This window comes from Oncorhynchus keta, chromosome 10 (genome assembly GCF_023373465.1).
Source record: "Oncorhynchus keta strain PuntledgeMale-10-30-2019 chromosome 10, Oket_V2, whole genome shotgun sequence".
In the NCBI taxonomy this organism is placed as follows: domain Eukaryota; kingdom Metazoa; phylum Chordata; class Actinopteri; order Salmoniformes; family Salmonidae; genus Oncorhynchus; species Oncorhynchus keta.
In genome coordinates, this window is record NC_068430.1 from 41080070 (window position 1) to 41096052 (window position 15983).

The 15983-nt window shown below is 44.3% G+C and overlaps 2 protein-coding genes across 6 annotated transcripts in view; both read right to left on the minus strand.

Moving 5' to 3' along the window:
• Nucleotides 1–2463: 2463 nt before the first annotated feature.
• LOC118388749 (myosin regulatory light chain 2, ventricular/cardiac muscle isoform) lies at nt 2464–5747 on the minus strand. The gene is made up of 7 exons (XM_035778168.2): nt 5613–5747; nt 5004–5093; nt 4118–4193; nt 3887–3991; nt 3588–3666; nt 3445–3493; nt 2464–3178 (listed from the first exon to the last, which is right to left on the minus strand). The coding sequence occupies exons 1-7, from the start codon at nt 5613–5615 to the stop codon at nt 3074–3076; spliced, it is 507 nt and encodes a 168-aa protein (XP_035634061.1). The 5' UTR covers nt 5616–5747; the 3' UTR covers nt 2464–3073.
• A 3803-nt stretch (nt 5748–9550) lies between these two features.
• The window catches only part of cita (citron rho-interacting serine/threonine kinase a), a 55368-nt gene continuing 48935 nt past the window's right edge, over nt 9551–15983 (minus strand). For all 5 annotated transcript variants that reach the window (XM_052527041.1, XM_052527040.1, XM_035778172.2 and 2 more), the window contains 2 exons: nt 12271–12661; nt 9551–11560 (listed from right to left, as the gene is read on the minus strand). In XM_052527041.1, the coding sequence (XP_052383001.1) occupies nt 11537–11560; nt 12271–12661 (415 nt within the window). In that variant the 3' untranslated portion in view covers nt 9551–11536. The remainder of the gene's footprint in view (nt 11561–12270; nt 12662–15983) is intronic.

The following is a 15983-nucleotide window of genomic DNA, read 5'->3' on the forward strand; positions in this document are numbered from 1 at the left end:
TGCATGACACAAGTAATTTGTCCAACAATTTCACTTATCACAATTCCAGTGGGTCAGACGTTTACATACACTAAGTTGACTGTGTCTTTATACAGCTTGGAAAATTCCAAAAAATGACGTCATGGCTTTGGAAGCTTCTGATAGGCTAATTGACATCATTTGAGTCAATTGGAGGTGTACCTGTGGATGTATTTCAAGGCCTACCTTCAAAAAAAAATCTAAAGAAATCATCCAAGACCTCCACAAGTCTGGTTCGTCCTTGGGAGCAAAGCCTGAAGGTACCACTTTCATCTGTACAAACAATAGTATGCAAGTATAAACACCATGGGACCATGCAGCCGTCATACCGCTCAGGAAGGAGACGTGTTGTCTCCTAGAGATGAACGTACTTTGGTGCAAAAAGTGCAAATCAGTCCCAGAACAACAGCAAAGGACCTTGTGAAGATGCTGGAGGAAACAGGTACAAAAGTATCTATATCCACAATAAAACGAGTCCTATATCGACATAACCTGATAGGCCGCTCAGCAAGGAAGAAGCCACTCCTCCAAAACCGCCATAAAAAAGCCAGACTACGGTTTGCAACTGCACATGGGGACAAAGATCGTACTTTTTGGAGAAATGTCCTCTGGTTTGATGAAACAAAAATATAACTATTTGGCCATAATGACCATCGTTATGTTTGGAGGGAAAGGGGAGGCTTGCAAGCTGAAGAACACCATCCCAACCGTCAAGCACGGGGGGTAGCAGCATCATGTTGGGGTCGTGCTTTGCTGCAGGAGGGACTGGTGCACTTCACAAAATAGATGGCATCATGAGAGAGGAAAAATTATGTGGATATATTTTAGCAACATCTCAAGACATCAGTTAATGCTTGGTCACAAATGGGTCTTCCAAATGGACAATGACCCCAGGCATACTTCCAAAGTTGTCAAAATGGCTTAAGGACAACAAAGTCAAGGTATTGGAGTTGTCACGCCCTGACCTTAGAGCTTTTTATGTCTCTATTTTGGTTTGGTCAGGGTGTGATTTGGGTGTACAAAGGCATACAAACCTGACTCAGTTTCACCAGCTCTGTCAGGAGGAATGGGCCACAATTTACCCAACTTATTTTGGGAAGCTTGTGGAAGGCTACTTAAAACGTTTGACCTATGTTAAACTATTTAAAGGCAATGCTACCAAATACTAATTCAGTGTATGTAAACTTCTGACCCACTGGAAATGTGATGAAATAAATAAAATCTGAAATGAATCATTATCTATTATTCTGACATTTCACATTCATAAAATAAAGTGGTGATCCTAACTGACCATAAGACAAAACGGAGTTTGCCTGATGGTCATTAGCAAGTTGGGCACGACCCAAGCATGTCCAGAGTGCATAAAAGGAGATTACAGTGACTCAATCGTTATGTGGAATTTTACTGCGGTCATGACTCATGACTACCAGTGTTGCAGTAATATGGTCACCACAACAGCCCTACACAAACACACACACACACACACACTTTTGAACAGGTTTGTTCCCATTATCGTTGGAAATACCACAGCTCATCTAGGCCCTTGTCCCCCCCCACCCTAGGAACAATGCTTAATTTTGGACAATGAAATAACAAACACTGGGTGACTCAGGGCTTTGCACCTGTGTCAAAGTCTCCCAGCATGGCCAGGCATCAGCTCATTGGAGCAACAACAGGCGTTAGGGGGATCACTTGCTGGCAGCTTATTGTCTGCCTGTTTGATACATCATGCGGTGTAACGTTACCCCGTCACGTCATCACAATAACTAAAATAAACACAGGGGCTTTGTCTTTCCAAACCAAACCCCATGTTTGGGCAGTGTCAGGCCCCTCTGTACCTTGAAGCCCAGTCTGATGTCAGAAGACAGCCATCTCTACTACCTCACTTGCTCCTCTCTAAATACAGAAGGCTACATGCTCTTAGTATTAGGGGATCCATCACACCCTCAGCTGCTGGGCAGGACTTTTGCCAAAACCAAGCTGAAACCCTGAATCAGTTTATAAACCAGTTGAAAAGCTCTTCCTTACTGAAGAGATCGATTGAACCTCAAGCTCGCCTAGTGGGCTGTTAGTATTAGGAAAAGTCTGCTTATGCACTATTTACAACCCACACTGATTGTCATTAACCCCTGATGTAAACTATATTCTTTGTTTGACCTATTTACAACACAGGGTGGCAGCAGCAGTTATGTGATAAACTTGGACAAATTGTTAAGAGGTTAATTTAATCATTTAAGGAAGCATACTCCCATTGATACATATACTAGATTTGTTGAGTTGAAACATTATGTCACTTATAACATATGACATTCGTTCTAATGTGTCATTAGTCAATCAAGTAAAAAAAAAAAGAGAATCTAATAGCTGTTATGCTCTCAAAGGAGCTGCTTCAAAATCAAAATGTATTATCGTAAGGTGGAAGAAATAACAAATGGACAAAAGACATGAGTTAAAGTGATTTATTGGACAGTGATCAGATTGTATAATAGCTGTAGCCTGAATTCAACCATTTACACACAATTGGCTTGACAGTTGGCTTAACGCAGCGTTTCCCAAACTCGGTCCTCGGGACCCCAAGTGGTGTATGTTTCTTTTTTTGCCCTAGCACCACACAACTGATTCAAATAATCAACTCGTCATCATGCTCTGGTCATTTGAATTAGCTGTGTAATGTTACAGGCAAAAACCAAAACGTGCACCCCTTAGGATCCCGAGGACAGTTTGGAAAACACTGACTTAACCACTTGCTGATGAGCGGCAAACGTAATGCATCACAAAAGGAGGCCAGTTGAAAAGTGTCTTGAGCCGTTTGTAGGAGGCAGAGGCCAGTGAGTTTCCCTCTGTTCCCTCTTTCTCCCCCTTCCACTGTGGAGCTTCACCTGATCTGATTATGTTAAGTGGGCGGGGCAAGCACACAGGACCGTGGATGGAGCCTGGAGATGATAGATGACTGCCGATAGGTGTTTTGACCAGAGAAATAGAAGCGCTCGATTATCTCTTGTCTAGAGCTTGTATTTCTAGCACTGACAGACACACTAAAGGAGCAGGGAGTTCGTTACTCCTGGTCCTTCTCTTCTCCGTGTGTGATGACGTGCACAAGGTTTTTGTAGTCTAGATTTCCTGCCACGTCTGGTGGGAAGGCTGCAAACATCTGCTCCATCTGAGAAAACCAGCGAGAAGATTTAGTGACTCAATCACTGGCGTACACATCACGTGCTTCACACCATTTTCGAAGCAACACGCAACATGTTTATGCATTAGCTATGTTATGTTACTGATTATGAGTGGTGACGAGTTGTTTATTTAAAATGGTTTGTCTGCTGTATTTCAATAGTTGTATGTGCAATGGGTCAATGTGTGCAAATGTGTGTGTGTGGACAGTATATAGATTATATTGCGTTTAGTGCAAATTGGTTGTGCGCCAACCTCTTCAGGAGAAAATCTGTCCGCTTGTGTCGTCAGCATCTCTGTCACACTGAAGACGAGCAAGAACAAGGATGACATTAACCATCTCCACAAAGCTTTGACCCTATAGGCCCATTTACACAAACGCACACGCGACTACTCACAAGTCCTTCCTCAGGACCCCTTTTCCTTCGGGGTCAAATACTTTAAAAGCATTGAGGATAGTCTCCTCTGGATCAGCGCCTACACAGAGAAAACGTCTAATTAGAACTAAGTCGATGGGAGGCAGACGTGGACAATATAAGAGTACAACAGTACAAAAATTCAGAGGGAAAATGTCATTCAAATTAGGATTCAGGCAACTCATCTGTTAAACGTTTGGGAGGAAGTGACATTCAGCACTGTTGCAAAATGTAGCACGACGTTTAACCAACTGAATGCATCCCTTGTTTGCACACCTCACCTTTCAGCTTCTCCCCGAACATGGTGAGGAAGATGGTGAAGTTGACGGGGCCGGACGCCTCTTTCAGCATCTCATCTATCTCCTCCTGCTTCACGTTGAGCCGCCCTGTTACAGAGACATGGGTCAGTACCATTGCTTTCGTTATGGCCAGGTTGTTATTGTAAACGGGAATACATTCTTACTGACCTAACTGAACAAATAGATACATAGTAGAATACATCTTCAACCCACCCAGTGCAGCAAAGGTGTCCCTCAGGTCATTTTTGTCAATGAATCCATCTCTGTTCTGGTCCATGATGGTGAAGGCCTGTCAATATGGAGGTTAACACTTAAAGGGAGACATGAAAAGGACTCCAGGGACTAGAGTTTGTCTATGTGTGTGGGTGTATATGTTGGGAGGAGAGTGACAGTAAATCCCATGGCCTACAGTTGGAGCCACTCTGTATATCAAATCATTCAATGTGCCGGTGTTTGGTCAAGTGGACCACACGTTATCTCCATGCCAGAAATCTTTGTCAAAACGATCCCATCGACGCTCTCTGGAAAATGGATCTCTGGACATTCCTTTTCTCTAAGCCTTTATTCTTAGTTACTGTATTCATACTATGTTACACCCTGGGGTTTAAGAGTGGCATTCAGGCCAGGGCATATTTCCCATCCTATCCCCAGCCCTCCCTAATCACCGATGACAGGGCCTGAATGCCTGGCGATGATTTAAAGAGCGACACCGCTCATACCACACGCCTGGAATTCACGATAAAGGCAGAGAGACAGGTGGAAAATGGACAACTCATGGAAGGTGATGGACAGAGGGACAGGTAAACATACAGGCTTACAGAGATGCCGGATTCACACTATAGGGCCAAACCGAGATGTATTAGGCGGCCTGGTTAAACATTCACCATAGTTCCTGGAACTGTGCTTGAAAGGACAATGTGAAAAGAAAATGTCCGAGCTAGCATAGTAGTTCGGGTTGACCCGATAGTGTGATTCAATCTGAACAGTAGAGGCAGAATGGGTTGGGCACTAGGACGATGACAAACAAACCAGACAGAAAAGGGTGCAGTGTGATCGATGGGCTGTCGTCGTGGTAATAAGGGAAGAGACAGATTATTACCTCCTTGAACTCCTGGATCTGAGACTGCTCAAAAATCGAAAACACATTGGAGTTAGAGTCCGCTGACTTCTTCTTTGCCTTCTTGGGTGCCTTTGGAGAGGTGGAAAGGAGAGGTATATCCATAAAACATAGTGGGCTGGAGCAAAAGCCTGCACACTGTGGACTTCCAGGAGCAGATCTACCCAGATTTATACTAGCGGCAGTGTATCGACACAATAGAACTGTTATGTTTGGGATAGAACGGTCTTTGACAGGACCATGCCTTGAACTAACTAAACTAGATACTATGATTTAAGGAGTGATCATGCCCAACTTAAAATACTGTACATACTGGAAATACTGAACAGATAGAAAATGTTAATTTTCTAGAACACTATGAAAGAAAATATGACTAACAGATTCCTTTTTTGATTCGAACAATTGTCATCATCATTCAAGCTACCGTCGTCAACCGATCTAACTACACATCTATCTACCTGTAAGCTGCTTCCTCTAAGGACTTAGCGGGGTTTTACATTAATAATTCCCTTTCCCCTACAACCACCCCCTTGACATACGTAGCTGACAGTGTGAAATCCTACAGTGGCATAGAACAGGACAGGCACTTACCATAGCTGGAGCTGGAGGAGATGGGTGATGAACAGAACAATGGGACTCCCAAAATGCAACTGAACAATGGAGAGTGCTTTGTCTGGCCTTTATGTAGCCTACATGCACTCCATTCTACTGGACGATATAAATAAACCATGCCTTCTTTAGGAAGTGACAGGTAAATGACAACACACACACAGGGGGGCACGCACACACACACACACGAGAGAATAATCCCGATTGCCCTCCGCCCCAAAGTTCATTGTCAGTTCTCAGAGTGGAATAACAGTGGTTTAGAATAACAGGACCTTGCATGCTAAAGGTTAAGCTGACATATGGACTTGTTGGAAGGTCATACTATGGATCTTTTAGCTATTTGATTTTGAATTTTAGGACCCCTTTAGGTATAAAAATAAAATAATTTGATAAAATATGGAATTTGCCCTTTAGGTAAAAATACATTTTCATGAGAAGACCAATTTTCAGGATGTCTCATGGTCTGACAAACACTGCTCTAGCTCTGCCAACCTTCACTGCAGATGTGGAAGAGCGATATTGGCGGATGCAGTGGATTGAGACGCATCCAAACAGATATCTCTATCTTAAACTGACAGTCTGTAGGTAGGGGGGGTTTAAAGGAACCCAAAACTCTAATCCTACCCCGAGAGAACATGGAATATTCCCCTCTCTCCCCTACCCTGCTTTAAAAGTGCTGCTGAATGAATGAGTGAGTGATGCCTCACAACCTCAAAGCAGAGGCGATGCCTGTTCAATCCACAGCCCATATTGTGTGTGTGTGTGTGCAGATATTTTAGTCATTTAACAGACACTCTTATCCAGAGTGACTTATAGTTAGTGCATTCATCTTAAAATAGCTAGGTGGTACAACCACATATCTCAGTCATAGTAAGTACATTTTTCTTCAATAAAGTAGCTAACAGCAAATTCAGGACTAGTAAGGGGAGAAAATATGTTAGTTGGGGGGGAGTGCTGTGGGATTATTTAACATACTCTTTGAATAGGTAGGGTTTCAGATGATTTCGGAAGATGAGCAGGGACTCTGCTGTCCTAGTTTCAGGGGGAAGCTGGTTCCACCATTGTGGTGCCAGGACAGAGAAGAGCTTTGACTGGGCAGAGTGGGAGCTGCCCTCCCTTAGGGGTGGGAGTGCCAAGACACCAGAGGTGGCAGAACTGAAAACTCGGGTTGAGGTGTAGGATTTGGCCATAGCCTGAAGGTAGGGAGGGGCAGTTACTCTTGCTGCTCCATAGGCAAGTACCATGATCTTGTAGTGGATGCGAGCTTCGACTGGAAGCCAGTGGAGTGTGCAGAGGAGCGGGGTGACATGGGAGAGGTTGAACACCAGGCCGGCTGCAGCGTTCTGGATAAGTTTCAGGGGTTTGATGGCACAAAAAGGGAGCCCAGCCAGGAGACTGTTGCAGTAGTCCAGATGGGAGATGACAAGTGCCCTGGATTAGGACCTGTGCCGCTTCCTGTGTGAGGTAGGGTCGTACTCTACGATTTTCTTTCTTGAGCAGAAGGTCGGGGAGGCCGGAACATAATTAAGCAATAAGGCCGAGGGGGTGGGGTATATGGCCAATATACCATGGCTAAGGGCTGTTCTAATGCACGATGCAACGTGGAGTGCCTGGATACTGTCCTTCGCTGTTGTATATTGGCCATATACCACAAACCCCTGAGGTGCCTTATTGCTATTATAAACTGGTTACCAACGTAACTACCATATTCAATATAAATGTTTTGTCATACCCGTGGTATGCGGTCTGATATACCACACCTGTCAGACAATCAGCATTCAGGGCTTGAATCACCAAGTATATAATTACAAATCATTTGTCGACTGCAAATTGACTGCAAGAAGCCCAAACATATATAATGTTTGACTAAAACATCATTAATTCAAACCTTGCTTACATTTGTATACGGTCATGTATCTATTATGCATGGGAATACTTGGGAACTGGACTTCTTACATTAAAATCCCTTGGAGCTAATTTCCTGGTGTTTATAGTCTTATAAGTCCAACAATGAAAACAATAAAACATTTAAATAAATGCTTTTGCTCAGAAAACTTGGGTGGCCAAATAAAAGCACCCGCGGGCCGCCCGTTGGGGAACCCTGTTGTAGAGCACAAACCTGCAGGAGTGAGTCACTGCTTTGACATTCGCAGAGACCAACAGGGTGTTGTCCAGAGTCACGACAAGGTTCTTTGCACTCTAGACAAAACTAGAGGAACTAAGAACCAGCTGTTGAGTCGTTGTGGTTTTAGCGGAAGCATAGCCCCGATTACCTAGTAGGTTACACCCTTTTCACACCATCATGCTGACCCAAATTGTACTGTGCTGGTTCTGTAATCAGGCCAGCGCCGTACAGCTCGGCGGAAAATATTTTTGACAGCTAGTAGCCTATCTACCTCTACTAGGCTACTACCACTACCTCTATGCTCTTCAAATTGTTAGATGTGTGTTTATGCCGTCATTACATGTTAATTTGTTTGTCTAAGGCCAATATAACAATACATTTTAAAGATGAAAGCCAGTGTGGACAAATATTAGCTTATTAAGCCATTATTTATAGCCCTGCCGCTGTCAGGGGAGTGTGACTGGCACGCTGGGTTAACAGTGGAGCAAGCCCAGTCACATCTCTCACATGCTTCTATACATATCACTGATTTACAGAGCCCACGCTTCACTCAAGCGGTCATAGCTAGTTAACTCTCTCTTCACATAAATCTTTCTAACTGTTTTAGCGCATGCAACTTTGTATCATAAGCGAGTCTATTTCACATGTTTAAAAACAGCAGCCATGGTAGCTGGAAAACCATGTCAATTTGTATTTTCTATGAACAAACTCTTTAACGAGAGACTAGGAAAGGAAGAATGTTCAAAATCATTTGCACCCAGTTTCACGTTCCGAACTCTGCAGCGCAACATTAGCTGGGATCCAATACTTAAGTGTGACCCTGTTGAGACGGAGAACAGTGCCTTACAATGTGTCAATTAGAGTTCACAAGTCACCCAGTACCACTCCTGTCAGGTCCGGTCATGCTGGCAAGGGAAAGTGCTAAAGTGCCAATCAGTGAATAGGGTGTTAGGGTCAGAATCTCCCAACAATGTCTGGGTGGGGGACTTGTCTATATAAAAGGTGATGTGCTGAAAGCCTTCTTCACCTCGTCATTGTCAATCTTCTCTTTCAGCAAGGTGTTTAACAACGAGTCAATGTCTAAATAGCATATGTGACTTATGCCATAATCTCTGTCCCTTCACAGCATGGAAGGAGTCTCTAGTAACTTGTTTATTTGAGATCGTAAAATCAGATAGGTAGCCTGGCGGTTAGAGGCCAATAAGCAAAAGGTTGGTGGGTCGAATGCCTGAGCCGACAAGGCATTTAAACCTAACTTCTCCGGGGTCACCGTTGATAATGGCTGATCACCTGGCTGTGACCTCATTCTCTGAGGGCGTCTCAGAGGGAGTGGAATATGCAAAAAACACATTTCCATTTCACACCTGTACAGGTTACTCACATGTACATATAGTGAAACAGGACTGTATAAGCTTCCCCTAATTTAGACAATTACAGCTGTCTACATCTAAACTTTAAAGCAACATGTATGAAGATTACATTTAAAGTTTGACTGCCATTCACTCACCCACACCCCTCAGATGAACAATTGTTCCTGGGCACAGGCAGCTGTCTTTCTCCTCAGAGTTATTCCCAGTTTAAGACACAAATAGCCGCTGCTGCTCTGCATGCCAGTGGCTCCAGAATGGGAAGGCATTGTCACAGTAAGGCTGGGGCAGCTAGTGAATACCAAATGTGCATTGTTACCCTGACACACTGGACATAAACACACAATCTCTTTCTCCCTCTTTCTTACACAATTGCTCTTTCTCTCTCGCGCGATTCCACATAGGCCACACAGGATATACGCCAGCAATTAAAGACAGTGGTTATGTTTAATATTGTGTGACAAAACTCTACAGGGAAAGCTAGTACATATTTTGTTAGCATTTGTAAGACATCAATATTTCATATCGAGCACAGGGCGACATGTTCCTCGTCTAAATGGAATCCTCAGAATGCACATATCTAAAGTTTAGCTCATATCTGTGCATCACTGGTATTTTGCTCCAGCAAAGTTTCTGAAATCTGAAACAGTAGAAGGCTGGACTTACGTAGCAGATGGTAAATTGATAAGTAAGCCTGCAATTAAAATCAATTTACAACCCTGTTCACTCCCACCCTGATGCTGAGTAAAATTAAAAATGTCTTCTTCTGTGTGTAGAGGATGTGAGCAAAAAGCTTTCTTATTGCACATGTAGGCCAAAATCTGTTCCAAAAGCATTTGCTACGTGACCTTTCAGTGCTCCACTGAATTTGGTTGAATATAAATAAATTTAAAAAATGGCAGATTTCTTTCTTTTTTTTTTAATATCAAGAATAAGTAAATCAAAAGCAAGTAGATATATTAAAGTATAAAGAGTAGGCTTATGTGACTGAAAATACCATATTTGTTCTTGCTGCATGAGAGGTGTTTAGCAGTAGGAAAATGTCGCTCATAATAGCTCAGGAGGATTTGAAAGAAAATGGAAATTGAAGGCTAACTAAAACATGTAGATTTCTTTCTTTAATCGCTCATGCTCCAGTGTCGAATCGCATGTAGTTCACTGAAATGAAGTTGAAGATCATAGGATATGTATTTTCCATTCTCATTTAAGTACATCCATGCCGTAAGAATCAGTTAATCAAAGAACATTATTTTATGCACCGATCGATCATAAACAACACTTTCGAGGGTATGTATACACAAGGTAAGGGGAGATTGGGGTAAAAAAAGGAAATATTCAAGTAGTGGGTTGTAAGCTTAATGATTTCTCAAGCCGCATGTAAATTTGCTTTTGCGTGTGGAAGTGCATTACACAAGATGGGACCAGGGCAAAATGCTCACTCGATAAAGGACGTTTTTAAAAGAATAATATTCATTTGACATTCAAGAGGACACACAACAATCACTTTTCTCTTTAACAAAAATAGACGTGGCTTTTCCAGCCTTGAGGTTCCCTTTCAGTATCTATAAAAAGTCAGGCTCAGTCTGAAATGGCACCCTAATCTTTAAAGTGTACTACTTTTGACAAAAGCAGTGCACTATATATGGAGTAGGGTGCAATTTCGGACTAAACCGAAGTCTGCCTATTTACAGTGTCAAATAGCATCGTGCTGATTTATAAAGGCCCGAGAGCCAGCTGGTGCTGGGGATTGTGGGTAGCGCAGTTTTAGTGTGTCAGCTGTAGTCATCTAGCTCAGGGATGGATCAATACTAGAGGGCCGCTGTGTGTGTGTAGACTTTATTCCATATCATCTCTAACACACACACCTAATTACACTTGATGTAAATCAAAGACTAGGATTAGTTGATTATTTGAATGAGGTGTGTTAGTGCTGGGCTGTAACAAAAGCCTGCACACACTGCATCCCTAGGAGATGCCCACCACTGATCTAGCTGATATGCACAGGGTGAGAGCAAATCCAGGAGAACATTTCGTTGTTTCTCTAAACTCTGAAGCCTCATCTGTAAGTGCTATTTCCAGGATGTAATTTTGCAGATATTCCAAGCGTTTTTGTCAGCGTTTGTGACAAATGTTATGTTTTGGTCCTTGCTGACTTTAAATGATGGATACTTCTTTTTTGTTTGTTAATGTATATCAACATTATTATTATTTTTTATGATTTATTCTAGTAAAAACCCATACACATGACATTCAGCTTCGACAGTAGGTCATCAACACTTTAGCTGCTTTTCCTATTGGGCTCTCTAGGTGATGCAGTATTCTGACCCCGCTCCTCTTCCCAAACCCTGGTAAGAACTGAGTGATGTGCTGTGCTGGGGATGTCACTCTTCTAACTGATGTTGCGCTGCTGTCACTCAAACAGATGACTGATCCCACACCTGTACAGAGAGATCAGAGACAAATAGGGTCAGATGATAAGGTTAGTGTAAATGTTAGTGTTAGGAGATAGGCAAACCCACTATCCAGTATACACTTCCACACTATTCCCCCAGGGGGCTGCAGCAATCTCGTCCAGGCGCTGAGACTGGTTGATAAGCACATCAGGTGCTGCCAATTGAGGTGATCAGTCAGAGTGCCAGCTTGGAGAGCCGGGAGGCTGCTGGTTGGTTTGGTGGCAATGAGGCCTTTCGTTTGGTTTTGAATCTTGTTTGGGCGTGCCTGTTTGCACTTTCCTTTTTCGTCACCATTGAAAACAAATAATAATCCGCTTGGACTGGCCGACCAAGAGGTTGAGAGAGACAGAGCTGTACATTCAACACCTAGGCGCATACACCGATTTCTCACATAAATGCACACATTCATTCAGGTTACAGACTGGTTAACTAGGCCTAAGACCCTTAACGAGTGTAACAATATCCATAGGCTAGTTATTGGTTCCGTAACAATATCACTGGAATAGGAACGTCGTATTGAAAACCACATGAGTCAGCATATCCATGGGAACTATTAAAAAAAAGACAGAGCATGGGACCATAGGCCTTTGATCAAAAGTAATGCACCCAATACCACTCAAGTTATGTCCTGTAATGTGGGCAAGGGAAGTACATAGGACTCTGGGAAGTATTCTGTACATAGTCTACTGTCTCACCTTGTTAACCGTGGTGAGGGGCGTGCGACCGGAGCTGGTGTGGAGTCTCTGGCGAACTCCAGGCTGCTGCTCCTCGAACCCCCGGCCGGGTGACCTCTCCCTCCTCACGTCCCGGTCCATCAGCTTCCCTGGGGAGCGGTCGAGGCGTAGGTCCCCCCCCATGGCCCTTCCTGGAGACCTGGCCAGACGGGGGTCCATCATCATCCTGCCACTGGGAGACTTCTCCCTCTCCACTGAGTGCGGCGGGCGGCCGGGCGACTTATCGCGGCGGAACTCGGTGCGGGCCTCGCGGTAGCGGCGCGGCGTGCCTGGGTCACTGTGCAACGCGGGGCTGGCTGCCAGGCGCTTGGTGATGTGCTCATTGTAGGAAGGCGGCCCACGCTTGTTGGGGCTGCGGATAGAAAGGGGGTGGAGAGACCCATTGTGGAGATGGAGAGGGCCGGGGACCACATGACAAAGATCACAGGGTCAACATTTTGTTAGACCATCAGAGATGGTGTCAAGAAAGCATTGCATAGTGTACTGCTGGGGTTGTGGGAGGGGAACTATCTGTATGAACAAGAACCATGGAAGGGGCACTATCTGTATGAACAAGAACCGTGGGAGGGACACTACCCCCCCACTTGCTCTCAGAACAGCCTTAATTCATCGGCGAATGGACTACAAGGTGTCGATCCACAGGGATGCTGGCCCATGTTGACTCCAATGCATCCCACAGTTGTGTCAAGTTGGCTGGATGTCCGTTGGGTGGTGGACCATTCTCAATACACACGGGAAACTGTTGAGCGTGGAAAAAACCCAGCAGCATTGCAGTTCTTGACACAAACCAGTGCACCTGGCACCTGTTACCATACCCCGGTTCAAAGGCACTTAAATCTTTTGTCTTGCCCATTCACCCTCTGAATGGCACAAACACACACCCAATCCATGTCTCAATTGTCTCAAGGCTTAAAAAGCTTTAACTTATCTCCTCCCCTTCATCTATACTGATTGAAGTGGATTTAACAAGTGACATCAATAAGGGATCGTAGCTTTCACCTGGATTCACCTAGTCAGTCTATGTCATGGAAAAAGCAGGTGTTCTTAACGTCAGTGTAAATGCATATTAAGCTTATGTCAATCAAAACTATGGCTAGTGTAATACTCTCAATAGCTCTGTAAAATGAAATAATGACTGCAGCGAGCGACGGCTTTGGATGTGGAGAAAGCAATTCTCATTGAAATCCTTGGAGATAATGCAGACAGGTAATTTGTTAGCCACACTCTGTCACAGTAGGAGACTAGAATGAGCAAGTGCAACGGAGAAAAATGAGACATGGCTGACTGCACATTTGGTTCCACCAATGAATAGCGAGCTAAAGAGATTGAGTCATATCATCACCATGTTAGCTCCAGAAGTCACATCTCCAATTCTATAGTCCACAGAGGATTATGGAATCAATGATATGAAAATTGTAGCTGGTCTTTTTCCATCCGTGACCTGCAGAGGTGGCACACCTACACTTCATTTAGCGTTATAATCAACACTCATTTTCAGCCCTAAATTGCACAGAGCGAGTACAACACTTTTCCATGTATGGATAAAGGCTGAATGAGGGTTGACAAATTACATTTGGGATGGCTTTTTTGAATTCGGTCTTTGTACTTTATTTTTGATGAGGAAAAATAGCAATGAACCATCTCTACTGTTCCTTTAAACATCATAAAGCACTATATGGTACGGTGGTCAAATCAGCTAACTCTAAACACACAATCTCTGCAATATTATGTACATTAATGCAGGTGCTTGATTGGTTGATATAGGAAGTCTCAGAAAATATAAGAAGTGTCCATACTTTATTTTAAATATTTTATTATAACATCACACAGGGGCCATTTTGAATAAAAATTGCCTTACTTAGGCTTTGTTACAAATAAAACATGAAATCTTCCTCCTGCAAAGAACAGAGGCTAGTATTAATCCAGGTCTGAGATGGTGTAGCAGATGGAACACCATCACCAGATAGTTCACCAGTTATATACGCTAACCTATGCCATCTGTACGCCAACCTATGCCATCTGTACGCCAACCTATGCCACCTGTACGCCAACCTATGCCACCTGTACGCCAACCTATGCCATCTGTACGCCAACCTATGCCATCTGTTTGCCAGACTATATCAACTGTACGCCAACCTATGCCATCTGTACGCCAACCTATGCCATCTGTACGCCAACCTATGCCATCTGTACGCCAACCTATGCCATCTGTACGCCAACCTATGCCATCTGTACGCCAACCTATGCCATCTGTACGCCAACCTATGCCATCTGTACGCCAACCTATGCCATCTGTACGCCAACCTATGCCACCTGTTTGCCAGACTATATCAACTGTATGCCAACCTATGCCATCTGTACGCCAACCTATGCCATCTGTACGCCAACCTATATCCTTCCTGTTTGGCCCTGTCCGGGGGTGTCCTCGGATGGGGCCACAGTGTCTCCTGTCCCCTCCTGTCTCAGCCTCCAGTATTTATGATGCAGTAGTTTGTGTCGGGGGGCTAGGGTCAGTTTGTTATATCTGGAGTACTTCTCCTGTCCTATTCGGTGTCCTGTGTGAATCTAAGTGTGCATTCTCTAATTCTCTCCTTCTTTCTTTCTCTCTCTTGGAGGACCTGAGCCCTAGGACCATGCCCCAGGACTACCTGACATGATGACTCCTTGCTGTCCCCAGTCCACCTGGCCATGCTGCTGTTCCAGTTTCAACTGTTCTGCCTTACTATTATTCGACCATGCTGGTCATTTATGAACATTTGAACATCTTGGCCATGTTCTGTTATAATCTCCACCCGGCACAGCCAGAAGAGGACTGGCCACCCCACATAGCCTGGTTCCTCTCTAGGTTTCTTCCTAGGTTTTGGCCTTTCTTTTTCCTAGCCACCGTGCTTCTACACCTGCATTGCTTGCCGTTTGGGGTTTTAGGCTGGGTTTCTGTACAGCACTTTGAGATATCAGCTGATGTACGAAGGGCTATATAAATGAATTTGATTTGATTTGACCTGTTTGCCAACCTATGCCATCTGTACGCCAAACTATGCCATCTGTACGCCAACCTATGACATCTGTACGCCAACCTATGACATCTGTAACCTATGCCAACCCTATGCCACCTGTTTGCCAGACTATATCAACTGTACGCCAACCTATGCCATCTGTACGCCGCCATCTGTACGCCAACCTATGCCATCTGTACGCCAACCTATGCCATCTGTACGCCAACCTATGCCACCTGTACGCCAACCTATGCCACCTGTTTGCCAGGCTATATCAACTGTACGCCAACCTATGCCACCTGTACGCCAACCTATGCCATCTGTACGCCAACCTATGCCACCTGTACGCCAACCTATGCCATCTGTACGCCAACCCATCTGTGCCACCTGCCATCTGTACGCCAACGCCATCTGTACCTATGCCACCTGTACGCCAACCTATGCCACCTGTACGCCAACCTATGCCACCTGTACGCCAACCTATGCCACCTGTACGCCAACCTATGTCACCTGTATGCCAACCTACTGTATGTCATTTGTATGCCAACCTATGTCACCTGTATGCCAACCTACTGTATGTCATTTGTATGCCAACCCATGCAGCAAGCGTGCCACCTGTGAGAAGCTCCACACCATCACCGTGCACTTCAGTGATTCCTGGTGGAATTTAAACAATGG

Excerpts from the sequence above, each read along its gene's own strand:
- LOC118388749 (XM_035778168.2), bottom strand. Across the intron at positions 3,667-3,886 it reads GTTCGGGGAGAAGCTGAAAG|GCGCTGATCCAGAGGAGACT; the intron begins GTGAGGTGTGCA and ends TTCTCTGTGTAG. Across the intron at positions 3,179-3,444 it reads ACAGATTTTCTCCTGAAGAG|ATGGAGCAGATGTTTGCAGC; the intron begins GTTGGCGCACAA and ends TGGTTTTCTCAG.